This window comes from Thermobia domestica, chromosome 5, assembly GCF_964235325.1.
Source record: "Thermobia domestica chromosome 5, izTheDome1.hap1.1, whole genome shotgun sequence".
Lineage (NCBI taxonomy): Eukaryota > Metazoa > Arthropoda > Insecta > Zygentoma > Lepismatidae > Thermobia > Thermobia domestica.
The window spans coordinates 301,963,707-301,988,461 of NC_137458.1; the positions used below are offsets into that span (position 1 = coordinate 301,963,707).

The 24,755-nt window shown below is 36.6% G+C and overlaps 1 protein-coding gene across 2 annotated transcripts in view; it reads right to left on the bottom strand.

The window, feature by feature from the left end:
- The window catches only part of ko (Stork-head domain-containing protein knockout), a 540,883-nt gene that overhangs the window by 203,638 nt on the left and 312,490 nt on the right, over window positions 1-24,755 (bottom strand). For both annotated transcript variants that reach the window (XM_081760382.1, XM_081760381.1), the window contains exon 2: window positions 12,436-12,678. In XM_081760382.1, the coding sequence (XP_081616508.1) occupies window positions 12,436-12,648 (213 nt within the window). In that variant the 5' untranslated portion in view covers window positions 12,649-12,678. The remainder of the gene's footprint in view (window positions 1-12,435; window positions 12,679-24,755) is intronic.

The following is a 24,755-nucleotide window of genomic DNA, read 5'->3' on the forward strand; positions in this document are numbered from 1 at the left end:
GCGGGAACGGTTGTTGAAGTTCTGGAACGCCGTAAGAAAGTCGTTCACTCGAACACTGTTCAGCACTGTATATCTTCTTTAGGCCAAAAATTGACGCACAAGAAAATGTATCGGCTCACACCAGTTTTCTTGTGTCAATTTTTGGCTTTAAAAAAAAGGTCACGTTTTGAACATCCTCATATTCGTCTGATTTGACCCCTTTGAGCCGCAAATTCGTTCTTAAGGGAGGGGGGGTTGAGGATGTTACATCGATTCAAATAAATGTGACTGCGGTGCTGAGTAGAAGTCCATTGGACGATTTTCCTAGGGCGTTCCACCGTAAGCATATTATTTCGAGGCAGTCCTGGAATTTATTGAACGGAATGTCTATGACGTCGAGAAATGAATTAAACTAAGATTGTAAGACTTGAGGACACGGTTGAACCATAGTTAAATTAAAACTGAAAGACTTGAGGACACGGTCGAACTATAGTTAAATTAGGATTGAAAGACTTGAGGACACAGTTGAACCATAGTTAAATTAGTATTGAAAGACTTGAAGACAGGGTTAAACGATAGTTAAATTAAGATTGAAAGACTTGAGGACACAGTTGAATCATAGTTAAATTAAGATTGAAAAACCTGAGAACAAGGTTGAACCATAGTTAAATTAGGATTGAAAAATCTGAGAACAAGGTTGGGCCATAGTTAAATTAGGATTGAAAGACTTGAAGACAGGGTTGAACCATAGTTAAATTAAGATTGAAAGACTTCAGGACACAGTTGAACCATAGTTAAATTAGGATTGAGAAATCTGAGAACAAGATTGAACCATAGTTACATTAGGATTGAAAGACTTGAGGACAGGGTTGAACCATAGCTAAATTAAGATTGAAAGACTTGAGGACACAGTTGAACCATAGTTAAATTAGGTTTGAAAAAACTGAGAACAAGGTTGAACCATAGTTAAATTAGGGTTGAAAGACTTGAGGAAGCCATAGTTAAATTAAGATTGAAAGACTTGAGGACACAGTTGAACTAGTTAAATTAGGATTGAAAAACTTGAGAACAAGGTTGAACCATAGTTAAATTAGGATTGAAAGACTTGAGGACATGGTTGAACCATAGTTAAATTAAGATTGAAAGACTTGAGGACACAGTTGAACCATACCCGTATCGTTTATGGCTTGTTTCCAGTGTTATTTATGCATGTGGTTAAAATAAATTTTGTGCTTTATTTCGAAGGAAGCCAGTTGGGGACGATTTGAACGTGGCTAATATATATGAAGGATAAGAAATTTGCTCACCCACGTGAGATTGTACAAGATTCGTTCCTACCTTCATATATTTTATGTGAAAGGAAAACATAGCGGTACTCTAGCAGCTACTGTATAATAAATGTCTAGATATCATATACAAATATCTGATTACGAAATTATTACAATTTACGACCACGTAAGAATCTTTTTTTTTTTTTTTTTTTTTTTTTTTTTTTTTTTTTTTTTTTTTTTACAATCACTATCGTTTACATTCTTAGATCACATGCAGCTTCAATGTTTGTGCAACTTGCTGCATTGTACAAAACTACTGAAGCAACTAAAGCTATAATTTATCCAATATTTTTTTTTCCTTTTCTTCGAAGTATTAGCAAAGAAATCCAGTATATAAGGTATATTATGTAACAGCAAAAATCACAGACAGGTTTCGAACATGAGATCACGTTGGTGGGCGACTAACAAGAAAAAAAAAAATCACCAAAAAGAATAAATCTTGTTTAGATGCTAACTGGATGCAAAAATCCTCATTTCTTTCTGTATGTGTATATGTGTGTGTCTGGCATTTAATCATTTATGCATGGCTTAACGCGAGTTTCAAACAAACCCTACTTAGGTTTTACATTAACAGAATGTTATATTTTTCATACCGCCATTTTTTTACTCTCCTTTTCTTCCTTGCGAAAAAGTTGTTTAAAAAAGATGTCCGATGCAAAGATTGTAGAGTTGAGTAGGCAGTTCACTTGGGTTCTTTCAAATGCACCCGGCTGTGCGAAACATGCCGAAGGTGCAGAGTTGCCAACTAGTCTACGTAGTAAGTTACTAATTAGTTACCGGTACCACGCTGCATATCTATCATGCCTTAAACTTAGGGAAACCAATGATGATGGAATGGTTTTAAAAAAAATCAGTTTAACGTACCACGTATATGCCCTTTAGGCTAAGGGAGACAATGATTAAAGCAAGTAAATGATAACGCGCGAATTGGTGGAATGAGAAAGTGAAAGGAAACCCACGAACATGATGTTGTCCACCACAAACTTACTTCGTCGGGGATCGAACCAGGATACCCACGCACCAAAGACAGGCGCTCTACCACTGATGCACCGTGTCCCTCGATGGAACAGCAGGCCCGTATTCAGGGGGTCTAGGGGGCCGGGCCCCCATAAAATTTTCACGGTAGGCTTTCAAATGAACTATAATATGGTGATGAACTATTAATATGGTTGGATCTGCCCCCCCTAACTTCAGCCCCCCCACATTTTTGCGCTGGCTACGCGCCTGTGGAGCAGACAATATTAGAGGCGAGTGATATCAGGTTGATTCTTTCAAAATGTTACATAAGGACATCCCCATTATCTAAACGTAAGCCTCACAACCAAAAATACAATAAAGGGTGTGAGGTTTGCAAGAAGAAAAAAAAAAGTTATCTTTTGCTGATGCGAAAGATTGTAGTTACGAGGTAACATAACACTATTGGAAGCTATTTTTTTCTTCCTCTTTGCTTGTTTTATGTCAATGTTTCTGATCAGAAACCGTAGTTAAGGACTTTGCTCCATCATAACTCCTTTATATATTGTGGTTATGTTTTTGGCTTATTTATGAATTTTGATTTGGGATGCGTTGCAGAGATTTTGAAACATAACCGAATTTTTTTTACTATACTCTTGATAATAACATTTTATGATATGAATTAAAACATGATACTTTTAGACGTGAATAAAAGGTATAAGCTTTAATATGTAATTATTTTAATGATTTCGATTATTAGTTGTTATATGGCGTCTGTGAAGTGATTATGTGCTGTGACATGCTGGGCAGTTGACAGATTTCAATTAAGCATATATTTGCTTATTTATAACTGATGTGAATGCTTTGTAAGTTGGTCACTTAGAGCATAATTTAAATAGAACTACTGTACTTGATTTTAGTAGACAGAGTGTCTACTAAAATTAAAAAATGAAATTTCGTGATTTTTACGCGACCTTTTCTTTACCAAATCATAAAATTTCGCAACATTCTCAAGGGCGAATTTGGGTGCAAATTAGGCCGAATTTTCATAAATGCAATGGAAGCACGATTTGCTTGTGATTTGGTAGCGCCTAAAGCCGACCATACACTTTTTTGGTGGTGAATTTTGACGTTTCATACAACAAAATTTTCATGTCTGTACTTACATTTGTACACATAAGAAAAAGTGACCCAAAAGCTAAATTTCGTGACTTTTTCTTGACTTTCATGTCCGATACACACCTTGTAGAAGTCTACAAAGATGCCTGCTGTTTGATATTAACTGTCACTTAAAAAAAAAAAAATACAGATACTGACGAAAATGAGTTTGAAGTCAAGATATAATTTTAGTCTCAGAGCGAGACAGAAGCAATGTACGATGTAAAATTTGCCTACACACCATACCACCCCGGAAGTGTTTTAAGATGTTATACTATTATTTTTGCTGAGGTTGTTACCTAAAGTATCTGTGGTTATGACATAGAGTCAGGTACTCGAAAGACTAACCCAAAAATCTGGGTTCATGTACAAATCGGAATTTGGTTCAGATGATGGAAATCTGTGAACACAAGATTTACATAATGAGGAAGTCCATTATGTAAGTTAAGATGTCTTCAGCACATAAAGCGAATTCACAGACGAGATTATATAACCATTCTTATCATTTTACAGTGGATTTTTTAACATGAAATTATGTGTAGTAATATTTTTCTGTTTGTTTGTTTGTTTTCTTTTTGACAAACGATATTAAATGTGAAATTAAAGTACATCAAAAAGAAAAGTTTATATTTGACCGGTTACAATATTTACCCTGTCTGTTCGTCCGAAAAAAAGTTATATTCTTCGATGGATTACCATCAATTTTGGCCAGTGTGTAGAAGGTCAAAAGATAGGAATTGAGTTCGGCGATGAAGATTATATTTAAACCGGAAGTGGTACAAATCAAGTATTTCCGGTTTTAATTTTGATCACTAAAGAACAAAAACGGTAATAGATAGCGAGAGGCGATTTCTTGCAATCGATTAAGTGTCTCAAGAATACATTCGGTCTCCGACCTTAACTCTCTACTAAAACCGGAAGTGACAGAAATCCACTACAACTTCCGGTTTCAACATTGATTTACATAGAGTAAAATCAATAGCTTTCTAAGAATGAGCAAAATCCTCTCTTTTAACCCTATACTCGAACCGGAAGTGACACAAATCAAATGGTTTTGATTTTTAACGTTGATCACTATATAGCAGAAAACGGTAATATATATATATAGCGAGAATCAGTTTTCTGCAATCAATTAAGCGTTCCAAGAATATATTCCATCTTCACTCTAGTAATCTCTCTACTCAAACCGGAAGTGGTCGAAATCTTCCGCTTCAATCAGGGACGTACGTAGGGGGTGGATCCTGGGGGTCCGGACCCACCCACCCAAAATTTCGACTTTTGTGTAAATTTAGCCTAATTTTAGGGGCAATTTTAGAAATTTTAATATAAAATACTCTCATATTGAGTTTGGACCCCTCCCGAAATAAATGTCTGCGTACGCTACTGACTACAATATTAATGGAGAAAATACTACGTCATACAAATCAAATTCTTTTACGTGGTGTACTGTACTCATGATAGTGTTAATTGTTTCTTCTTTGTTTTTTTTTTTCAACGTCTTCTTCGCTTGAGTTATTTTAGATTTAACATCACGTCTGCACTTTATGCTAACAATTTCCATCCAATATTCAGGGCGGCTCAAAAAAAAAAAAAAAAGGTACTGCACTGATCAAGTATGACATTTTAGCTTATGGGTTTATTTGCTTCGGCTGTTCCGAGCTTAAGATATAAGTAAAAAGACACTAAGAACAAATAATAAAGAAACTGGTGAATAACAATAAGAAATGATATGAAATACAGTGAGCTAATCAGCACGGGGCTGTATACCTACTTTTGGATTACCCTGTATTACAAGGGGGCACGGTGGATCAATAGTAGAGCACTTACCTCTGATGCGTGGGGTCCTTGGTTCGATTCCCCTGCCAAAATAAGTTTGTGGTCGAGTATCCGTGAGTTTTGTCGGGATACTCCCGTTTCCATCCACATTTTCATTCCATCAATTATTCCATCATTATTCACTTGCCTTAATCATTCCTGTCCCTTAGCCTAAACGGCATAATCGTGGGACGTTAATTTTAAAGATTTTATTTCATTTTACAATATATTACAAATTTGCAGTATCCAGTATTGTAGGGGAATATATATATAATGAAAAATAAGATGTTTATACAAAAATCATGGATTTCCTGAAATAATATGAGCTTGGATCTTTGACCATCCCCTTACTGAAATTCTGTGTACGCCATTAGTCCTCCTCAATATGTAGTTTGGATCCCATGTTAGTTTCATGTATCGTAGTCTCGTCTACTGAGACAAGGGTGTTAATCTCCAAAAACATAACAATCGTGACACTTAGTGGCTACAGAATCGTGTTGGCAACTGTGCGAAATCAAAGTGCAGTTACTGTGTACGTGATGTTTCGTTATAGGCGTGGTTAGTTACGTTACTGCAAAGAGACTTTAAGTCTTGCTTCTCACTTATGCACCCACCATAGTCAACAAGCTACGAAATTCCTCTCGTTATCAATTACACAAAGCTTTCTTGTTTCTCTTAACAATTTCGCTTGTGTTCTCTTGAAAACTCAACAGGTGAACACCACTTTATTTATGTTGCATACAGTGTATAAATAAACACGAGAAGTGAGGGAGGGTTTGCCCAGCATCTTACATATACACCGCGGACCAACAATAATTCTTATTCATGCCCCACACAGGACAATAAGCTGTATTGACCAGGGGTACAATATGCAAGACCCTTAGATGTCCCGGTTTAGCTGGGACAGCTCCGAATTTGCATATGTCCTTCTGTCCCGAAGGAATTGTTCGGCACTCCAGATGCCCCGATTTTCCTCCAAATCATAAATTATTATTATTATTATTATTATTATTATTATTATTATTATTATTATTATTATTATTATTATTATTATTATTATTAATTGCTATACATTTCCAATTTGAGATTATCCACATTCATTAACATTAACTGTACATTACATTACATTACATTACATAACTGTACCAAACACAGTTTTATGGCTTATATTTTCAGGACTAACAGGGATTTCAATAAAATCGTACATCTTTATGTTGGCTATCCTAGTACCCCTTCTAATCGTCACAGGGACATGAACTATACCTCGTTGTAAAGCTTATGGAACGTAGATTCCAACGAATTATCTTTTTTGTCCCCCGTGCCAAACCCGTAAAAGAAGAAGATTTAGTTTAAAATGAGATTTTTTGTTTTTGGAAATGTGTAAGAGGCTGGCAACACTGTTACTTGTACACAGGAAAAAATATTTTGACGTGTACGTCATACGTTGTACACCAAGGGTGCAAGTTCAATACTAAGTGAAAAAAATTTCCGAACGTGTTTCCTACGAGAATCACCCTGTAGATATTTTTTCAAAATATTCTGACGTCTACCCTAACGTTGGCACCCCTAGTGACATCCCTAATTGTCACAGAGATATAAGCCATACCTCGTTGGGAAGCTTATGAGACAGATTCCAACGGGGTAACTTTTGTGCCTCCCATGTCTAACCCATAAAAAAAAAAAGAAAAGAAAAGAAAAGAAAATCAAAAAAATGAAAAAAATATATTTTATAGCAACACTGTTATTTGTCGTACGCCAGACATTACTACTTAGTATGTTCATTTATGTTTATTGATACCACTTTTTATGGTTGTAGCTCCTTTGGGGAAGGAGTTTCCATCCTCAAATGTTGAGGGGGAGGGGGACTAAAAACATCCAACTTTTCCCCCTACCTTTCCGCTGCTGGACCCCAATGTGGACGAAATGCACATCATTGGAAAGTTTCATCTTTTTTGAAGATATAAATAAGCTAAATCATCTTTCTAGATTAATTAGGAAACGAGCTACGTAGGTTTAAACTGCTGGCTTATCCCTTGAGCCGTTGGTTCTTTAATACATGTTAGAGTCCCTATCACTTCGAAATTAAAATACCGCTAATTTTACAGTAATTATGTGATATCTTCAAATAGATAAAAGATAATCGAAAAGTGGATCAAGACCTTCCTAGACGACGTTATTTTGCGTGAGGTAGCGTTATCACGAGTCACCTAGTAGCTTTGCGTTTGCAGTTATTTAGAAACGCGAAAAATAAATGCCGATTTTTTAAATGGCTGGAAATCGAAAGCAGATAAGTGAGTCTTGATAACGGTATCTCACGCAAGATAATATTATCTAGGGAGGTCTCGTTTCACTTTTCGATTATTTTTTTTTTCTATTTGAAGATATCACATAATTACTGTAAAATTAGCGGTATTTTAATTTCGCAGGGATGAGGCCTCTTAAGGAACAAAGAAATGAAATACAATGAAATATTTCAGTTTAACGTCCCACGATTATGCTCTTTAGGCTAAGGGAGGCGATGATTAAGGCAAGTGAATGATGATGAAAAATTGGTGGAATGAGAAAGTGGGAGGAAACGGGAGTGCCCTGAGAAAACCCACGGACACGATGTTGCCTACTACGAACTTACGTAGCCGGAGATCGAACCAGGGACCCCATGCACCAGAGCTAAGCGCTCTACCACTGAGTCACCGTGGTCCCAAGAAACAAAAAACTTTTATCGCATAGATAAGTTATATGTTTCCCTCAAATGCTTATGTTCTTCGTTTATTCACTAAAGTTTATTCAAGGAACGTTCAGTACCTCATGTAAACAAACACACGTGGTGATTGTTTGATTTTATTGGTTAGAGAGTCTTAGAACACCCATGCGGCTGAAGAAAATAGTCCTTGCTTATAAGGCTCATTACCAGAATTCCTTAGAATTAGACAACAGAAACAAACTTTATCTAAGAACTAAATTGAATTAATGCAATAAAAGAGAATACGCATGCATTGAAAGTGGTTTTGACCCAACTTTAGCGCGAATCACAGTTAACAATATGGTCACATGCGGGGAATAAGTAAAACATCGACAGAGTACAAGCACGTGCTTCTCGAAAGAAGCGCTGACCGATAGCCAATCATCCGATGACTGGCGGAGTAATACTACAATTCTGCAATGTTTACATTGGGATCAGAAGGTTCGTTGAATGAACTTTAGTTAACGTCCTCGACACTCATCACAGCAGGTGAAACACAGAATGAAAAGTTGATTTAATCCTGATTTATGATTTTTGCATGAACTCATAACTTTCAAAAAAACGTTACGAAAGAACACTAAATCCACAAGAAACAAAATATGTCTTTTACTCGTAAAGCTCGCTATGCAAGAATGCACAAAGCAAATCGATAACTGTAAACTGTATTAATTTAGGACAATTTGTTAATCGGAAAACACTGTACACATACATGTGTTCTCATTACGTGCAGATCATATATATATATAAAAAGTTTTGACCTTAGAAATAATAGGGTGTTTTGGTTTTTCCTTCTGATCAATCAATAAAGTATTTGTTGCGTAACTGCAAAGCCAAATCATGCTTTAACAGATTTCCTTTCTAACATTCAAATTAGATATTTTAAGTCCTTCTCTCCTGTAGGTCTGCACGATTTTATTACAACTTGTTCCATCAACAATAACTATTTCGTTTGAAAAAAAAATATATATAACTCTATACTTAGATAATTCAATGGATAGAAGGTATAACTCTCACTGACAGACAAGCGATGAAAAGTACTTCGCTTGCATCACAAATGATGCAATTTTTGCACACAACACACATTTATCAAAAACCAGCTTTGCCAGATCTTATCGACAATCGTAAATATATTACCACATTCAAAAAAACAATCCCTAGATTTTGAACTCACCGACTCGTTATGCTCAGCACAGTGTGTAGAAACTGATTCCGCCCATGCTATATGGAACAATAATTCAAAATGATAAAGACATTTCAAGGTAATTTTTACGTGTCAGTTTTGTATTTGCCCAATGCTTTTTTGTCAACATTTCTGCCTCGCGTTTTATGATCTTTTTCCACTTAAATAAACGTGTTCGTTTGCAAAATTATGCGGATCGTTGTAGATAAAACAACAAAAAAGGCTTCAGGGTAAAAACATACCAGAAAGTAAAACAGTACACGATAAATGACATTTGGGAAATAATTTATGATTAAACGTACACACTGAAAAAAAAAAACAACCAAGCAAACGTAGTTTATCTATATACTATAAGTGTTTGAATACCTTACATTGAAATTTATAACGTGAAATAAAAAGAAAATGCACCGCACAATCAGGAATAATACCCCTTACGTATGTTTTATTATGACGCATGCTCATAAATAAGCAAAAGAACATAATGAGGAGCAACGTTGGAAAGTATGAACTGTACAAAAATTTCAAAATTATGTTGAATCATTAACCGTGACGACTACCACAGAGCAATCACTATTACTTTGCCTAATCCTGCCATGCACGTACAATTTTAATGCTCTTACTCTTTTTATCGTATCTGAGGAGAAATTAATATTCCTGTCACAAGTAAACTCCTCTTAAATATCAGGTTTGTCACTTTAAAGTAAAACAGTCCAAAAGGAAGTTTTTTTTTTTTTTCAAGGATTTCTTTGCATTTGAGAAAGCTATGTACTGTACGTATATTAGGCAAAATATTACGAGTCTTCATCCCGGCGAAATTAAAATACCGCTAATTTTACAGTAATTATGTGATATCTTCAAATAGATAAGAGATAATTGAAATATGGAACAAGAGCGCCCTAGACAATATTATTTTGCGTGAGGTGCCGTTATCAAAAGTCACCTAGCGGCTTTCCGTTTTCAGTTGTTTAGAAACGCGAAAATAAATGCCGATTTTCAAAATGGCTCGAAATCGAAAGCAGATAAGTCAGTCGTGATAACGGTTTCTCATGTAAAATAATATTGTCTAGGGCGCTCTTGTTCCACATTTCGATTATCTTTTATCTATTTGAAGATATCACATAATTACTGTAAAATTAGCGGTATTTTAATTTCGCCGGGATGAAGACTCTTAAGCGGATGACTAAACCAACAGACGGTACGTTACCATTTTTTCCCCTATCTTGTTCTTCTCCAGATGAACAGACACATTTTTCTTTTTCTTTATGAAGCGAAATGACAATTATCTCAACTGCAGCTACGCTTTTTTCAATGACTTTCATATGTCTTCGTCACGAAAATGGACTTGCTGGCGTACTAAAGTTAAAAAACAATCATTTAAATTGTCCCAATTAAACAGCGTCATTTATATGCACCCTCAGAGAATCTCATTACAGAATGTATCAACATGAATCCATTTTAGGGTGAAGTAAAACGCGTCTAACTACTTTGTCGGACTAATGGGGCTAGTTTCTCATAGCTATAGCGTTAAAAACATACCGCATTTTCCCTGTATAATCGCTACAACAGAACATAAACTACGACATATTAATTGCAATGAGAATTTTGGGAAAGTAAACCATTGTGACACAACGCAGTGTCTGTAACGAATAAGTTTATGCATAATACTTGTAAACAGGTTGGCTACTGCGCTCCATATTCGTAGCGAAATATTCTAAATATTCATTTACATTATAACCATCTTACATAGTGTTCTTTAAACTATTAAACAACTGGTTCTGTGATCAGTATAACAAATTAATTTCTCTTTATTTTGTTGTATACGAGTAGTATTTTTCAGTAACGTAACTAAGGGGGTAGGCGCAAACGGGGATGGTACCCCGGGCGCCGGATAGGGGGGGACGCGAAACTGGGCAAATATTTATTTTCACTATAAGGTAAGGAAAGGAGTTTTAGCAAACTAAAGATAATTAAAAAAAAAGTACCTCAGAAACTTAACAGGACAACAACGACTCACCAACCTTAGGATCATCTCCATAGGGCATAAGATAGCTTCAAAGCTATCTTTTGAGGACATTGTAAAAAAAAATCTTTGCAGCCAAGGGACCCAGCAAAGTTAAATTTTAGTTCCAGCTTTTTGTGTTTTCATTTAACTCACATTGATTTAAGAGATTTGTAAAATGACCGAGTATAATACTCAAGACAACAGCTTGACTGTTTGTCATAATTAAATATTCTATTCTAAAGCAACAGATTGTTGATTCATCCTACACATATGCACATCCCGATATAACTCCAAAAACATTGTGATTTGCAGGTATTATGATAAGACTATAAGAATATGTCAAGCAGGCTACTCTCAGATTATTTGACAATCAAATACTAATTAATTTGGTGTTTTATCTTCTACTAAAAATTTAATTACGTACTGCAATTCGGAAATCAAGCTTTTACTACTCCTTAAAGAAAAATGGAATAGGAGAATTATGTGTGATACCAATATCAGGTGTAGTCAGGGAGCATTTTGGTTTGGTTGGTTGGTTGGGGGGGGGGTCGCTAAGGCGAGTTCTTGCCCCGGGCGTCAACTAGCATCGGCTAGCGTCGCTGGTATTTTCCTCTATACTCGTGTCGTACACGAGCAGTTTTCGTAATCATGCATTGTTTCAATTCGAGTCTTATGCATGCTCACTGGTCTGATGTCACTCTTCTTGCATAGTGCGTGAGATTGAAGTTTTTGCACATACGTGCTTGACTGACATAGCCAGAGGTAAAACGGTTACATTTCAAATTCCAGGTGGTTCTAGCTAGTGGTGGGCACAAAAACCGGTTTTTCGGTTTTTAGAAAAACCGAAACCGGTTTCGGTTTTCTTCAAAACCGGTTCGGTTTTCTCCGAAACCGGTTATCGGTTTTCTCCAAAACCGGTTCGGTTTCTCAGCTGATTTGGTTTCGGTTTTCTTCAAAACAGATTTCGTTTTTTTTTTTCTAAATTTGTTCTATTTCTGGCCAGAATGGTGTTTCGTTGTTCTCCGGAAACTGAATCCATTTCCACAGAAATAGTCTTATGTGTTTTCGAAAAGTTTTCACCGAAACCAGTTTCGGTGAAAACCGAAATGTCGGTTTTTCGGGTTTCGGTTTTTATAGAAACCGGTTTTCGGTTTTATAAAAACCGGTTTTGCCCATCCCTAGTTCTAGCCTAAATTTTCGACAACCTCATCTGAAGATGTATTTACTCTAACACAAGAAATAGCTTACAAACTGGAAATTTTACTATGGTACTCACCTGGAAAAGCAGGTATCCACTATCGTACATCCAGTACTCTGTGGGGGGCGTAGGGGTGGAGGAGCTGGAGGAATCACCCTGTTTGTTGTCAGAAGTGGTGGATCGCTGCTCCACCAGCGACACCTTCTGCAGCTGGATGGCCAAACACCGCTGCAAGATGAGCAGGCAGCGAGACGGCCGTGGACCCTCCCGTCCATCCCGAGATACACTCATCTTACGTTAACTCTCTACATCAGGGACTGTCTGCAAAATAATCGAACAACATTAAATATTAATTTCAGTGACATGCGTATTTTTTAACATGAACAATAAAATTTAGTAATAGTTGGCGCTTTGAAAAATTGTAACACTTACATGAAACTAAAATAAACTGGAATGAATGAACTTTTAACAAGGATTAAAAATATATTTTTGCCTAGATGTTTATGCAACCTGAGACTCTTGCAAGTCCTGCGGGTTGCATATTAACTTTACGCAAAACGTACACTTATGTATGAATGGGATATTGACAACCACCGTTCAAGTCGCCGTTACCTGTGAAGACATTAAGAGTCTGACATACTAAAAATAATACAAAATTTGTCATTTTTCTTTTGCTTGTTTTTCATAAGTGAAAGGAGATAATGAAATGCAATTTAAAGCAATCATAGATAATGTTATTCTACAATAGAAAATATGAACAAACAAATTTTCAGTGTTGCCATCCATAAAATTACAATGTTGCCAGAATAACATTTCCATCAAAATCTAAATTAAGGCAGCGACTAGATGAACGAACTCAACTGCACTTGATTACGTATCATGTTGTCTCTGAATCCTGTGAACTACCTTTTAAATAATACTTGTATTTAGTTTGTAATAAACAAAATAGTTTTAACATACAGTTATTAAAATTAAAGAATGCTGCGCGTATCATGGACCGAAAGTAAAAGGAATGAAGATGTACTAAAGGAAGCTAATGAAGCACGATAGATCATGTAGATAATAGGAGAAAGAACAAACAGCATGCTTGATCATCTTATTCGACATTCCAACTGGATCACCGTGCTGATAGAGGGAGGCAGAAGGAAAAACAGGAAGAGAAAGACCAAGGATGGAATAACTAGATGCAGTTACGAAGAAGAGGTCTTATCAAACAATAAAACAGCTCTCCCAAAAGAGAGAAAAGTTTTAAAATGTTCATATTCCCCACCAACCTATGGCTGAGGTGAGCAAGAAGACATACTTACAGGTAGAGTACACTGCTATACTTAAATACTAAATTACTTAATTTCAGCAACAAATTTTATGCACTCAAAAGTTGTGTTCTTTATGTGACACCCTCTATTTATATATAATATAAAGAAACACTGTTATGGCAAAACCTAAATGGTTAGGAAATGCCAGAAACGTAAGGTAACATCTTACTAGAGAGAAAAAAAGACAGCTAATGTTAGGAGCAGAAACTCCTCTTCGATTTACGAACACCATCAATTTGGGAATTGGCTTCGGTTCTCAGTGGCCGGAGGGTTTCCAATTCCCTGGGGAATCCCTACACTTTCAGCTTCGTTGCTGACATCTGTAATGACTCCACGGTCGATGATGTAACTAAATTACCAGCGGCTGCAGAACCAAAGACACTTTCGATATGAAGGCAATATAATTGCACTACGGTTCGCTTAGGTTTTCATTTTCTAGCTTAGAATAGCACATCAGAACGAGAGATTGCATAATAATTTCCTGTTTCAACGTTAATAATTATGTTATGATTAGAGAGACAATACAAATTAGCAGACGTTTCATATTATTAACTTAAAATTATTGTTGTTGAGGAGTTGGATAAAGCATGGTAATTGAGTGGTACTGCTCAACTGAGGCAAAGAGTACAACTAATGGTTTGATTTCAGGCTACAAAAGTATTTGATGGAAAATATAGTATCCGTGTGTTATGTCTAGATGTCTGCACAGATTCGGATATATCCGTGGATATCCGTAAAACATAGTTTTTCGCACAATTATTATGTTTCTTTGTGGAGGGTGGATTAAATTGCGGATAAACGGCTAAAGATAGGATTTCATTACCATTCTTCCGAACACTTAATTTTTGCCGTTGTGCACTAAAGTGTGTTTATCTTCTTGGAGCAAATAACTTCCAGAACAAAATTGTGTTTCGCTGGATTCTACTTCTCTATTATTTGCTTTCAAAACCCCAGGGGCGAAAACGACTATGTTTGTGACTTAATAATTCTTGAACCACTCGACCGATCTCGACCAAATTATCAACATACGCTGTAAAACATTTCATACGTAAATTTAGGGAGAAATATTGGCAATTTGTTTGCCAAGCCTCTATGTAAATCAATTTACACTTATAAAGTAATATTACTAATATGAAATGTAGTAAAATTACATTTTTACCAATAAAAATATCATATTTTCTTATAAATTTACTGTAAATTTGTAAAATAACCAGCAAATTTTGTAATTTAATCTAAGGAAATGTATATCAACTTACAAAATGAAAAGTAATTGATTTTGCATTGATGTTTGGCAATTTAATTACATTTTTTTTCAGTGTATCCTAGATGAGGTTTGGGTCTGGAATGTTTTTATTTCACGGTGGGGGGAAAATAGTTCCTTTTCAGTCAATGTCCTAACCAATGTCTCTTCCGCTTTCTAATTACATCCAATATTGTTACCCTTTCCCCTACTATTCGAAATACTTCCTTATTGGTTTTCAGTTTGATCAGTTTGATTCAGCTTATTGGGTTTCAGTTTTTCTCTATTCTTCTCCACATCTACATTTTGAAAGCTTTCAGACATTTACGTCATTTTTACTAAAATAAAAATGTCAATAGTAAAAATGATCTGAACTTTCATCAGTGAAATCTCAAAATACTACAAGTACTTTGATATCGACGACAACAGAACCATTTTATTGAACCACTGCTTTAATAGCTTTCAATCCATACTGTACGAATATAGAACTTGACGGTAGATTTTTTTTTTTTTTACATGAAAAGCTTAAGAGGCCTCATCCCGGCGAAATTAAAATACCGCTAATTTTACAGTAATTATGTGATATCTCCAAATAGATAAAAGATAATTGAAATATGGAACAAGAGCGCCCTAGACAATATTATTTTGCGTGAGGTACCGTTATCACAAGTCACCTAGTGGCTTTCCGTTTTCAGCCGTTTAGAAACGCGAAAATAAATGCCGATTTTCAAAATGGCTCGAAAACGAAAGCAGATAAGTCAGTCGTAATAACGGTATCTCATGTAAAATGATATTGTCTAGGGCGCTCTTGTTCCACATTTTGATTATGTTTTTATCTATTTGAAGATATCACATAATTACTGTAAAATTAGCAGTATTTTAATTTCGCCGGGATGAAGCCTCTTAATATCTGGTAGAAGACAGAGACCAAACTTGCTACAGAACAGGATGCTGTTTCGAAGTTTCTCTGTCTTCTCGGATAATTGGATTTGAAAGTTCTTGAAGCAGTTGACTCTACCAACTTTGGCACCCACACACAAGACAAAGAGCAAACAAAAATCATCTCCCATATGGTTAGGTTGTAGAGCACCCCTCTGTTTCTCTCGTGTCAAAGCACTCTTGGAAAATCTTCTTGTTGACGGCTTCCAAACATTAAGTTCATTTCCACTTAGTTGCTTCTTCCTGCTTCCATCAGAATTCACTTTACAAACAGCGCGATACATCCACAACGGAACACCTACTCACACACAACAGACGGAAGAGACAAATAGTTGTAGAAACTGACAAAACACTAATGATCCACTTCAGGATGTGTGTGTTTTCTAAACAAGAAGTAAAAAGAGAATGATTGGGGTGTGAGAAACGCATTTCCCATAAAAAAGAAAGACAAGCTATAACAGAAAAGAAAGGCTCTAGAAATAACACAATCTTCCTTTTGCCCATTCTTCTCTTCTCAGCCTTCGCCAAAGTTCCAATTTCGACGATGAAAGAAGGATAACTAGGGGAACAAATTTTTCGCACTAAGAATTTGAAAATTTCGCGTTTAGTTTTTCATATTTCGCATTTTGTCGCATTTTCCAAATAAAGTTTCGTATTTTGTATTTCTTGTAGAAAAGATATTTCCTGATATTTTTAAAATTGTTTCCTCTTATTCATAGGTCACTACAGTAATAAACCATTAATTACCTAAAAGCAAAATACACTGATATTTCACTTGACATTGTAAATTTCACTAAGTTACACTTTACATTTAAGCATTAAAGATAAGCATATTACATGTTTCCACATTTTTCTCCTCCATTGTTGTACGCTTGTCACTTATCACCAGTCCATGTCATTGGCTAGCCAACATCTCCTCCACATTCAGATGGTGATAGCTAACGCGCAATATGTTCTCTATAGGTGCTCCCTCGTGGCTAAGCGGTTAGCGTACGCGCCTCTGGGGTGGGAGACCCGGGTTCGATTCCCAGCAGGAGCTCATATGGTTCGGATTCCACGTTAATCAGTAGGTCCAACTCACACCTAGCTGCTGAAAGGGACGCTTAACTAAAAATCAATCAATCAATCAATGTTAATTATATCTGTGTCCGAATCACCTAAAATGCACCGTTTATGCCACATTTTACCGTTCCGTTAGCGGGAAACTAGCGTTTTTTTAATTAATGAAAACTTATTTTTAAAATTTCGCGTTATGTCGCGTATTGTTGGAAATTTCGCGCAAAACTGCCGATTTTGCGTTTTATCGCGCCACGGAAACCAACGAAAATACACATAGCATATCATAAAACGTCAAGAAACTAAAAATTACTTAATTCTGACGCATTTCGCTTTATCCTGCATTGCGAAAAACTCGTGGCTCTAAGGATAACCAAGGAATTACCTCACGATACGAATATACCTAACAGACAGTAAGTACCAGCATTTAGTGTAATCGCCCGTTTTTCCTAAGACTTTTTATTGTGTAATATAACTAAGAATTAATTAATTGGAACTATTTATTGTAGTACCTTGTGGAAAATATTGTATTAGCCAGGATTTACAGTATAAAAACTCACGAAGGCCAATACATACACTTTAAAGCAACATAGAAAGATTTTCTAAAACTTTCGTACGTCGTTAGCTTCAATATGCCTTTACAGATAACTATTGACGGAGATGTTTACGTAGAATGAATGAAATCTTTACCATCTATGAAGAGAGAGAAAACAAACTTTGCTTTTATCTGCTGTCAATCTGAATTCCATCGGTTTCTTTGTCTCCAGGGACAACCCGAAGTTCACGTACGTGACCTAGCATGGGGCAAAGAATGAAAGAAACATATCTGGTTAGCCGTTGCTGTTCTGCCCTGTTGCAAAATGGAGGCCATATGTTAAAAGCTTTTAAATAGAAGAAAATTGATTTTTAATTAGTGCGTTCTAATATTACTCTAGCAAGAAAAGGCAAAACTGAACATGCAATAGTAATACTAACTAACAAATATTTGGACGAATTTCGAAATGTATAAAATAAATAGTTTTCATAATATTTTGGAAAGAAATATGTCATGTTATTATATAGGGAAATCCTATCGTATTCCGAGCGTTGGACAGTCTTAAAATCTTGCCTCTGGTGAACCAAACAAGACACTAATTAGCGTAACCGTTCTTAGCCCGGCTACGGATAGTACGAGGTAATGTCAAAAAAGTTTCGAAACTAATTTTGTAGTTCACTAACAGATGGCGCAACAGGGCTGAAAAAGTGCAATCACAGAAAGCAACGATATTCACATGTCGCTGTTACAAAAAAAAAAAAAAAAAAAATGAAATTTAAATTTAACGACATATGGTTAAGATGCAGGAAACAAATGGTTAATGAAAGTGAGTGACCACAAAATACTAATCAGTGGAATGAGTATGTGGAAGGAAACGGAAGAACTCTAGAAAACCCACAGACACAATGTTGTTCACCACAAACTCACATGGCCTGGGATCGAAACCACGAACCTCTTGCACCAGAGTCATCACTGTGATAAGGCACTGTCTTGGGCATTCAGTACTCTCCACTGGTGCCACTGTGACCACGTACATTACCAGGTTTGCGGTTACATCATGGATATTAATTTGGAACAAAGAGCAAATGTAGCTATCTGCGTTAAACGGAGCAAATTTGTCACAGAGAAGAAAGCAACAGTCATTACAGTGGAAGAGTCCATCTTCAGATCTTCAAAACAGATCTTCACGTGAACTAACTGCATCTGCATCGTCTTTTTCGATATTCGCGGAACAGTGTACCTACAATTCACTCCCAGTGGTCAGACTGTCAATAGGGTCTGCTAGGGTCACGGACATCTAGAGGAAGGACCGAATCTGTGACGCGCTAAAAAGTGGAAGCTCCACAACGACAATTACCTATGTGAGTTTCTCACCAGAAAAAACATGTCCTATTTCCACCCCATTTTATCAGCTCAAGAAGGCTCGCCATTTTGATACAACTGCGGAGATTCAGCGCGAATCTCAAGAAGTTTTTTTGGGGAGGGGGGCGCCTCTAGAAGGACTTCAAGGATGTGTCTCACAAATGATAGGAAAGCTAGAAGCGCTGTATTGCTGTACAAGGAAACTATTTTGAAGAAGATAATGTGTGAACGTCACAAGCCCTAGCCGCCTCTCGTGAGATCAGAGAAGTAGTGCCAGCTCTAGTCAGAGAAAACATGAGTGATCGTTCACGATAACCAAATGGTGTTGGCATTGCGGCGTCTACCCAGCGCCGTGAGGACAATTGGGGAGCTACCTAGAAGAAAAAAGTTGTGAGGTGCGGTCTAGAATGTGCCCCAGATTTGTTGCGCCAGGAGTATTTTTTTTTTTTTAATGCGTAAACGTACGCTATGAATAAACGAATTTTCTTGTAAACAGAATTAGTACTGGAAGTTTTTGGTGCCTTCTCGTATTTAAAAAGAAGAAAAAAAATAGAACATATGGAAAATTCTGATTACTGGCTCGGGAAATTCGATGTGAACTAAGAGTTCACATACTTCTGCTAAATGTGATCTCAGACATGATGTGAAGTTTTAACCATCGTATACGAGGAATTATTTCCTCTTTCCCACATTACTGCACCAATTATTCCATCTCTGATCATCTGAAATTAGCAGTTTTCTTTATGCTGGAGGCTATACCCACAAACACTTAAGGTCTCCATATGATTGAACGACACAAATGTATCATAATGAACGTACGACAGTTTGTAACCAATTCAGCGCACACATGTGAAGTGTATTTCATGTCATTCTCATGACTTATCTTTCTAATTTAAACAGCAATGATTTTATACCGCAAATATAACCATCACAATTGTTATTAATTATCAATCATTAACAAAGACGGGTGGAGTGTGGAGTAATAGGTCAAAGGTAAGTACGTTCTCACCATTGTGTAAAAATGCAAGGATTCCATACTGATAGTGTCATAACTGCAAACATAATTTCATGATGTCACGCCTAGGTAAGAACCCAACCCAATAACCTCTGCCAGGCTGAGAAATCTTTCTTTCTGATGCTTCATTCATCTTCAAGGACAGGCAAAATGTATCGGAAGACCTTAATGTGATTTTGGATATCTGAACAACTATCTGTTTACCTTCTTTTTCTTCCTTTTGTTGTCTATTCGGCACGATATAAATATCTGGTCATATATATCTCCAGCCGTGGCAAGGCAATAGGTCACATTGCTACCCATGACCCCTAGCGAATGACCTCGACTTTCAAAACAACATAATGACCAACTTTCTTTATATATATAAAAAAAAAAGCTGACAATATGACAAATCAATGGCCGTGTAGGTGTGATATTTCGTCTTCTCTCAAAAGAGGCCTATTACAACGCCTAAAGCCTAACTAGAGGTAATAAACAATTCCTCGTCCTCTCTTTTTCCCACGCCTACACCAAATTCAGTAAACTGGTTGTACTGTATCTCAAAAAAGACACCCACTGACCGACAGATTCTTTGCACAACATGTGATGCGTTATGAATAAATCCGTGACGGCTTGCGATGGAATCTCAAAAAAGTACTTTGTGCAGCGGATCTTCCTGATACCATAATACCAGTCTTCATAACAACGTATGTTGTCCGTTACTTGCATAATGCATAACATCCGTGGAAACTGGACATAAAAGAACCTTATTTTCGTTTATTAGCATTTGACACAAATAACGTGTTAGAAAGAGAGGCATTCAGACATTTAACACACTGACCTTTCGCGGACTTGAGGGTTCGATTCTCAGCGCATTGTCCTTATGCTACTAAGCTTGGGCTAGTTTATTTTTAAGGCACACGTCCTCTGACTTATTTCAGTAGGTAAGATTTATTAATCTAATGAAAGGACTGTATCTATCGTACCCTGTCCTTGATTACGTGGGCTATTATCCATCCAGAACAGCCGTGGGTAATTTCACGAAACTAGAAATCTCAGCCTCATTTATCATAACTTCGATATACAAAGTTAGGGATACGAAAGGTACAGGAGACAATTCGCGAAAATTACCACATCCAGTTCCAGATACTTCATAACAACGATATAAGATACAACAATTTTACACTTGGTGACTATCTGGCGACTTAGTGCTTATAAAATGCAATAAAAGTACTAATTAATTGCTTAAGAGGACCCGTCACGGCGAAATTAAAATATCGCTAATTTTACAATAATTGTATGGTATCTTTAAACAGATAAAAAAATAATCGAAAAATGGAACAAAAGGTCGCTAGATAATATTATTTTACATGAGATATTGTTATCACCACTTACTTATCTACTTTCAATTTCCAGCCATTTAGAAGATCGGCATTTATATTCGCGTGTATAAATGGCTGCAAACGGAAAGCTACTAGGTGACTCGTGATAACGGTACCTCATACAAAATAATATTGTCTAGGGCGCTCTTGTTCCACATTTCGATTATCTTTTTTATCTATTTGAAGATAAATCACATAATTACTGTAAAATTAGCGGTATTTTAATTTCGCAGTGATTAGGGCTCTTAAGCCAGAAAAATGTGTTTCTTTGATTCTCATGGGCTGGGAACAAACACAGGAGCAAACTGGTAGCAAGTTACGGTACACTTGAATTGAATTTCTGCATTTTCTTCATCTGGTCTTACAGTTTTCAGTTTTCACAAATAAAGTTCCAGAATAGTGTCTATAATTTTTGAATGACAAATTACCACTCGTAATATATATATTACAGGGACTCATCAACAGACTATCCTCGGAATAAATTGAAAATTTAATTTTAGGGCGAAAGTGGGGTTTAATATTCTCTGAGCCAGAGGTAAAAGTGAGAGGGAAACGCGAGCGAACGTCGTTACCCCACTTCCAAAAATATCTCTGACGTCCCTCACTTTCTAAAAAAAAATATTACAGTGGTCAAAGATAGGAACGGGGAACAGCGTGACGTCAAGCATCCCCCTACCTTTTCAGATCCACTTTTACCCCCCTGCTCTGAGGGAATCTTGTATAAAGAACTTCACCCTGATGATATAAACAAGGGTCTTGAAGTTTCTTAAGAGTCTTCATCCAGGCGAAATTAAAATACCGCTAATTTTACAGTAATTATATGATATCTTCAAATAGATAAAAGATAATCGAAATGTGGAACAAGAGCGCTCTAGACAATATTATTTTACATGAGAAACCGTTATCACGACTCACTTATCTGCTTTCGATTTCGAGCCATTTTGAAAATCGGCATTTATTTTCGGGTTTCTAAACAGCTGAAAACGGAAAGCCGCTAGGTGACTTGTGATAACGGTACCTCACGCAAAATAATATTGTCTAGGGCGCTCTTGTTCCATTTTTCAATTATCTTTTATCTATTTGAAGATATCACATAATTACTGTAAAATTAGCGGTATTTTAATTTCGCAGGGATGAAGACTCTTAACAATGGCGTGATTAAAAATCAACACAGAGCTCGCTAGTGGTATGGCAATAGCTGATAAGGAATAGCTTCAATCTTTTAAAATAGAGAATATAATCTTGATAACTCATTGTCAAAGAAAAATCTGTACGAAAGATTTTAGATCATTTTTAGAGAAACACTGTAAGTAGTCAAGAGAACCTGTTCCAGAAGATTTTACTGTTGCGAGTTTTGATCGCATCTTGATTAAATTCAACCCTTCAGGTGTAGAAAGGATGCAAAAGAAAAGCGTGCATTGGAATTCTTGATTTGTGTTCCTGATTGAGTCTCGTGAAGAATGCACCAAATAACTTCAACACGAAATCTCCCTGTTGGCAATCAATTCTCAGTTTGTCTTCTAAAACAGCCTCTGTTCGCTTTTAATTTTCCAAGAGCGTCTTCCACAGAAGGTTCTCTTTTTGGCTGCCGAAAGGACCACGACTGTTCCCTCCTTCCTTTACTCTTTTAACTTCTACCGTAGAAGAAACTAAAAAAAAAAAATGCACTTCTCTTTCATAAAAGCGCTGACGTTAACAAATTGACGGCGCCTTTTCTTGTTTTTTTTTTTTTTTTTTTTCTGGCTGTCGTCTGCGGAGGTAATATCCTTCTTCCGACGGGGAACGACTGTCGAAGCTAAAGAGTGAGACAACTTAGGAAAAGACAACTAAACCTCTTTGGGCTCCTCCACGAGACACACAAGATACACACGCGCGTCCAAATAACTCCTGGAACTTCCTATCTGTTGGCAGCTGTCCAGAAAAGCCACGACGGAAGTGGAATCTAAAAGGTAGCAAGAAACAGGGTCGCCAACATGTGAAACAATTCCGATCATACATGATTCGAAGATTCGTATAAACTAAACATTTACCATTTTAGTCATTTTTGTAAGTTCAACTGAGCTCATTCGATCTGGATTAAACTGTGCGTGGTGATAGACCTTCACCTGCTATATAAGTGCGTGAAATATTGTGATATACAGGCACTTGGACTTAACCGAGAGGGTGCGGAGAATAAGGAGAACGAAATAAAACATTCTAGGTCATCCAATAGATCTCTTAATTAGGGATGGCCATTTCTGGAAAAAGAGTTTTCCGCTTTTCCGGAAAATTTTCCGTTTCCGATTTTCCGGAAAATTTTCCGTTTCCGATTTTCCGGAAAATTTTCCGTGTTCCGCTTTTCCGGAAAATTATCCGTCTTCCGCTTTTCCGGGAAATTTTTCGTCTTCCGTTTTCCGGAAAATTTTCCGTCTTCCGCTTTTCCGGGAAATTTTTCGTCTTCCGTTTTTCCGGAAAATTTTCCGTCTTCCGTTTTCAAGCCAGCCATCCTGAATAAGATTTTCCTGGGTTTTCCTCATTTACACCAGTCAAACGCTGGGGTGGTACCTAACTTATAGGTCCCAGGTCGCTTCCTTCCCTTTTCCCGGATACTGTGCTCGCCGAGGGACGTCATCCTTCATACGTGACGGGCTAAATGGCCATAGATGCCGAAAGTCCAGAAATCTACATCCTAAATCCTAGATCAGAAGAAGAAAAAGAAAAAGAATAGTTAAGGCTGTATGGATTATTCTGTAATCTAACATATAAAGCTGAATGTATGCTTGCTTGTTTGTTTGCTTGTTCTTTATACATACGCACACTTTTAGGTTGGCATACTTCTAGGTAATTGTAGGGAAGGATCGCGTAGGCTATTTTAGAATTTTTAAAATGAATATCCTGGTAAGGATTCAATTTTTTTCATAAGCGCCCAAGTTAGACAACCCAAAGCACATTACTGTATCGCGGGTTGCATAATGTCCAGTGTGTGAGAACAAGCAAATTCCGCGAGTAAGAATGTAATTTCCGAGACCATCAACATTTTAGAAACGGTCATCTCCCCTACTGCAGTGCCACCTACTGAAACTTCAACCTCTAGCTGTTTGATACCTCTTCACTTTCGGTAACAAGCATACTGAAGAGTGCAATTCACATTAGTTCTTAACCTTTTAGTGTTATCTTTATATATATTAATCACGGTTTTGAGACTAGAAGCGATCTAGTACACCACCACTCCAAATCTACTATCCTCTGCTACGATTCTACTTAAAAACAGCAACAACCTCATACCAACCCTATTCCTTACTAGGGATGGCCACATTTTTTCGAAAAAATCTTTTCGAAAAATGAATTTTTCGAAAACGAAAAATGAAAAACGAAAAATTTTTCGAAAAACGAAAACGAATTTTTTCGAAAAAACTAAAAACGAACAATTTTTCGAAAAAACGAAAAATGAAAATTTTTTCGAAAAACGAAAAACTTCGAAAAAACGAAAAATGAAATTTCCGAAAATCGAAAAACAGATTTTTCGAAAAGGGCCATCCCTATTCCTCACGAGTACGAATTTTTACTTTCACAAAATAAGGGACACTTAATTAAA